The sequence below is a fragment of the Alligator sinensis genome, unplaced genomic scaffold (assembly GCF_000455745.1).
Source record: "Alligator sinensis unplaced genomic scaffold, ASM45574v1 scaffold144_4, whole genome shotgun sequence".
In the NCBI taxonomy this organism is placed as follows: domain Eukaryota; kingdom Metazoa; phylum Chordata; order Crocodylia; family Alligatoridae; genus Alligator; species Alligator sinensis.
The window spans coordinates 89,482-94,962 of NW_005842190.1; the positions used below are offsets into that span (position 1 = coordinate 89,482).

Genomic DNA, 5,481 nt, shown 5'->3' on the forward strand with positions numbered 1-5,481 from the left:
ATTGAAACTGACACTGAGCTGTCAAATTTCAAACAGCATTTATCAATGTGCACTCTCTGCATTTCTTCTGTATTTCTTTTTCTGTCAAGCCATCAAATTTGTCACTCATCAGTCTCCCTATCTTTTACCTGTCACTTTTAGCTTGAATTCTCATGGCCAAAGAAAGCCTAAGAGTCACAGCCAGTCAAGCTAATGTCAATCACACTCTCTCTCTCCCTTAACTTTAAAAAGCCATAGTCAGAAGACTAATAGCCTATCTATGCATGAAATCACATGCCTTTCACAAAAAATGATGAAATCACACATACACAGGTAAGATCACAATTTGTACTATTATATCTGTGGATTGGAACCAAAATCCCACTTTGGAAGTGAGAGTTATTTAATTTCCAACACACAAAATCCTCCTCTCCCACTTTCTACTTTCAATTCTGTAAACTAAAATTCATGAGTCCTCATCCTTTGCTAGCCTACGGCAACAATAGCAAGCAAGTAACACCCTGCAGACATGATACCCTGCTCTTCCTGTCAATCATAGTGGCTGCAAGCCATGTCGGGGATCTTGCAGGCAACATGGTGTCCATTAACCATGGGTTGTGGACCACTCTCTAATTCCATACCATTTGACTCAGCAGGAGATAAACAATCTTAAGTTAGATGTTAGAACTATGTATTGCCTTATCTGTCTGTGTCTAGAAAATAAACAGTTCAGCTTTCTAACTTTAGAACATTTCTGAATTTTATAGATTTGAGGAAGATTTTGAAGGCCCAAAGAATAATAAAGAACCTAACCAAAAACTACTGGGCTTCCAACATGAGAAACATTGCAGGGTTTTGATTAACTGAATATAAAACAATGAGCTCTGTCACATTACAAATAATAATACCATGAGAGGATATATTCATACTTAATTAGCACCTGATCCTACACAATGCTGAGCACCCACATATCTCATTACAATGAGAGCAGAGAACAATCAGTATTTACAGTATCAGAACCTTACATTGGACTTACTATGCATGAAATAGGAACAAACATTGGCTGTAAAAGGCTGCTCATTTTAAAACTTGTGATCAACCTGTGTCTTTCTACTTTCAACTATATCCTTGCATTTATCCTTTGATTTCACATGTGCAGTAGTTGCTACATCATGTGGCTGTCTTGGATCGGTAAATGTTTTATCAAAGTTATTTTGAAACTATATACTCGGTCAAATGTATTTTTTATACATTTAAAAAATGTAGATGGAGAAGTAAAAAGAAGGTTCTGGGATATGACCAGAATAGTAATCAGTTTGGGCTTGATAATGATTTTAACATATTATTTGAATTTTCCTAGTAATACGCATGTAGAAAGAGCCTTAGAATACTTATATTTGCAGAGGCCTTCTAAACTAAAACAAAACAAAATCACCACCAACAACTGAAGATATTTGGTAAGAAAAAGGCAATAGAAACATTTTCATGATTGAGAGAAGAGTTTTATTTTGACTGGTCAAGCTCCTGGAGCTAAACTTGCATGAAACCAAAGGCCTAAAACCCCATGGTGAAAATGTAGTCAGTGACTACCAGGGATATGGGTTTTCTGTTTCCCATGGAAAACTGGAGAAAAACAGATTTTCCCCCTTACCAGAGGAAAACATGGATTTCTCATTTTAACAGAGAAACCCACATATTTTGCAAAGAGTTCTCTGCAGATTGGCAGAGTTCCAGGGTCCCCTCCAGCAGGGCTATGGGGAGGAGTAAAGGGCACCAGCAGGGCTGAAGGGCTGTGGCTTGGGAGTGAGGAGCCTGGACTTGTGTTCTGTGAGCTGAGGGGGCAGGGGGAGCTCTGATTTTCTGATAAAAAACCCAAAATCAAATGCCAAAATGTATAGGTATTTAGAATTTATTTTATTACTAGTCAATTGCCTGTCAAGGATGACAGGCGGTGAGGAAAGGTGGCCGGAGTCAGAGACCTGCATCCGTCCCCACCCCCACCACCTTTGGGGCCAGGCATGCTCCTCCTCTCCCCTCTGCCACCATGGGGCTGGGGCTGGTGCCAGGGCCAGGCCACCCCCCCCATCTGCAGGCCCCACCCCACCATCAGCTCCATCACCGCCGCCTGCAGGGCCGGGGGGCATGGCCAGCGGTGCTTTGCCCCGCCCCCCCCATCCATTTCATTTTCAGGGCCTGCAGGGAGCAGGGGGGATGGGGCCACCCCTCTGTCTGCTCCATCGTCACTGCCTGCAGGGCCAGGGGGCCAGGGCCAATGGCACTGGACTTGCCATGGGGGGGCAGGGCCAGCACCGCTGGCCTGTGCACTCCGTCACTGCCATCGCTGCCTGCCTGCAGGGGTGGCTGGGACAGAGACCCGGGCCCAGGCTCACTCCCCCAACCCTCGCCCCCTCTGCTTCAGGGCCGGGGCCAGTGGGGACAGAGCCCAGTGTCCAGTCCTGCTCCCCCAATCCTCTCATCTGCACCCCACCCCATTCAGGCCTGACCCTGTTCCCCCCCTCCCCATCACTTCGGGCCTGACCCCATTCCCCCCAGCAGTTCGATTTCAGGGCCACTCCCCCTGCCCCCCTTCACTGCTACAGCCCCAACCTGTTTCTCCTGACCTCTGACTCCACCGCCACCTCCTCCATGGAGCCGCAGGGAGGGCTAAGGCAGCTGCACTGGCCTGGCCCCCCCATCCCCTCTGCACTCTGCTGCCTACTGGCCATAACACTTTATTCGCACTCTGATTGGCTGCTGAGACAGCCAATCAGAGTGCGAATAAACCAATACGGACAGACAGACTAAGGCTTTTATATATATAAAAGCCTTAGTCTGTCTGTCCATATTGCTTTTGGAATTTAATATATATATATATAGAGAGAGAGAGAGAGAGAGAGAGAGAGAGAAAGAGAGAATAGTGATTGAGGCACTGGTAGGCTACCAAATTGCTTTAAAATTGTAAATGTATCAATAAAAACATTGTGTTCAACTGATACCTATATATATAGTGGCCTTTCATTTTAATCACAGATTTTGGGGGGTTTTATCAGAGAATTTGCAATTTTTTTTACCAGGGAAAATCAAGATCCCTGATGATTACTATTTCTGCCCACTGACCAAGCTTTAACAGAGGAATGGAGTGTGCTCCCATGTAGGTTATTCTTTAACTTGATGGTTAGGGTGCTTTTCTGGGTAGTATGAGATATGTGTTTGGGTCTCCTCAGGATGATGAGAAAAGAGAGACCTGGGTTCTTGGCCTATCTTGAGAAAGTGCTCTAACTACTAAATTTTTGCACAAAAGGTGGGCACCACCATAACACAACAAGTCATGCTTGTGCCTCTCCTCAGAAGATGACTCCAGGTTCAGGATCAAGAAAAGGGCAGGAATTCAAATCTACCCATGTGCTAAGCATTTCCTATTGGCTAGCTCTAGGCAGCTTCATGTCCAGCTTCTCTTTTTTTTCCTTTGTTGTGAATTGCCCTCAGGAGGCCCTTAACTGTCCCTACTGACTGTGTAGACAGCCCAGGTGTAACCTACATCTGCATTTTGAATTATCATATTGGAGGCAGGCACTTCATTTTAAGCAGGCCTGACTTGGAACCAGTCTGGATTTTGCCCCACTCTTTTATTTCATTTAAGAAACATGCATCTCCTCCAGTGTGCACAGAGTTATCACTGATTTATCAAACAGCCAAGTGACAGTCAAAATTATTACAGAAAGACAGGATGAAGAATGTCTGAAAAATATCTTTGACCACCTCTCTAATGCTATATACCACCTTATGCTATATATAGCACCAATACTACCTACCTTTTTACTGTGGTTGACAGGTGAAGCAGAGGTCCTCTGAATGTCCTTTTTGGCAGCTTCCTGAAGATCAGAGGCCTGTTGGATATATGTTAACCCTGCCAGAATTTCATCTTCCAACAGCATCACATCTTCATAGGAAACAGGCCAACCTAGATTTTCTAAAGACTCTAGCAAGGCTTCCTTATGTTCCATGTAGCAGACTGGCTTGTCCTGCTCAAACCTTAAACAAAATTAGGAATTATATGCAAGAAAATCTTATCTCTGCAAGTCCAGAAATTTGGCAGTGTGGGGAGCAGTCAGACCCAGCACACAACCCTGGAGCCAGTATGCAAGGTTGGACCCAGCACACAGATCCAGACCCGTTGCACTTAATTAGGCCACAGCCCCAAATCGACCATGCTGGATGAGGCCCAGGCTATGCTCCCATACCACAGAACCAATCAGGCTCAGCACACGGCCCCAGACCTACAGCACCAGATTAAGCCAGTACATGGGTTCCCTCCAAGGGCCCCATTCAGTGTGTGGAGCTAGCAACAACCTCAGCTCCCTAGATGCTTCTACTCAGATACTTACCCAATGTGAAATCTTTTTTTCTTTATGTTACTTTTTCAAAAACGAGGTGTGTGTTATATTCAGGAGTGAGTTATATGCAAGACAATGTGGTACCTATAAACTGAAAAATGGCTTGCTTAATCTTTTAGATAAATTAAAAGAGAGAGCTCTTTAAGTCTCTCTCCAGAAGGCATTTCCTTCAGCCTTCAAAGTATTTTGGGCTCTTGTCTGCAACCTTTCAAATTTTTTAACACCATTCTTAAAACACAGACACCAGTACTATACACTACTACCATATATGTCTATCAGTGCCATATGTAGTGTTAAAACACTTTCCTACTCCTACTCACTACTTCTATTTATTCATCCAGGACCTGAACTATCCCTTTTTGTCACAGCATCACACTGAGAGCTCCTATTTAGTTGCTTGTCTACTTCCCAGGACAGGATCCCCCAGTCTATACACACAGTCAGCATTTTTTTATTTCTACATGTAAAACTTTATTTTTGGCTATAGTAAGCTACACTTTGACTGAATGGGCCAGCTTACCAAGTGATCCAGACCATTCTGTATGACTGCCATGTTTTATCTTTCTCTTAATACACTTAAGAATCTCCTTCTGCTTTTCCTTATTTTTGGCCAGCATGGATTTTTATTTTATCTTAGATTCTCTTACCAATTTTCTATACTTTGTAAATTTTAATGTATATTGACTGCTATATATTTCTTCATTTTTCCATTTGTTACATATTTTTTATTCTAAATGCTGCTTCCATTTTGCCTTTGATGGGTATTTAGGGCCAGATCTCAAATAACCATTAAGATCTGCCCCTAAATTAAGGTGCCTTAGCCCAGGAAGGCAATACAAATGAGAAGGGTCACATACTTAGTCTTCTTACACAGTAAATTGGAAGACCTAGGTTATTCCCAGCCTACCCTATGGTCCCAAAGTCACTTTCAGGTTACCCACTCATTTAGTGGGGAGACACGCATCGTTTGCCAATACAACTTCTAAGCCTAAGGGTGTCTGAACTCCTGCTGTTCCTTAGATCCTAACTATCTGATTCAAGGCTTCAGGGCAGATACTTTTGGACCCATTTGAGATACAGATCACCCAGAGCCGGGGCACCTACACGA

The 5,481-nt window shown here is 43.6% G+C and overlaps 1 protein-coding gene across 9 annotated transcripts in view; it reads right to left on the reverse strand.

The window, feature by feature from the left end:
- VWA3B (von Willebrand factor A domain containing 3B) overlaps window positions 1-5,481 on the reverse strand; it is a 127,095-nt gene that overhangs the window by 43,527 nt on the left and 78,087 nt on the right. For all 9 annotated transcript variants that reach the window (XR_003094696.1, XM_025207266.1, XM_025207263.1 and 6 more), the window contains one exon: window positions 3,792-4,011. Coding sequence is in view for 8 of the 9 variants with exons in the window: in XM_025207266.1 (XP_025063051.1) it covers window positions 3,792-4,011 (220 nt within the window). In the remaining variant the exon portion in view is untranslated. The remainder of the gene's footprint in view (window positions 1-3,791; window positions 4,012-5,481) is intronic.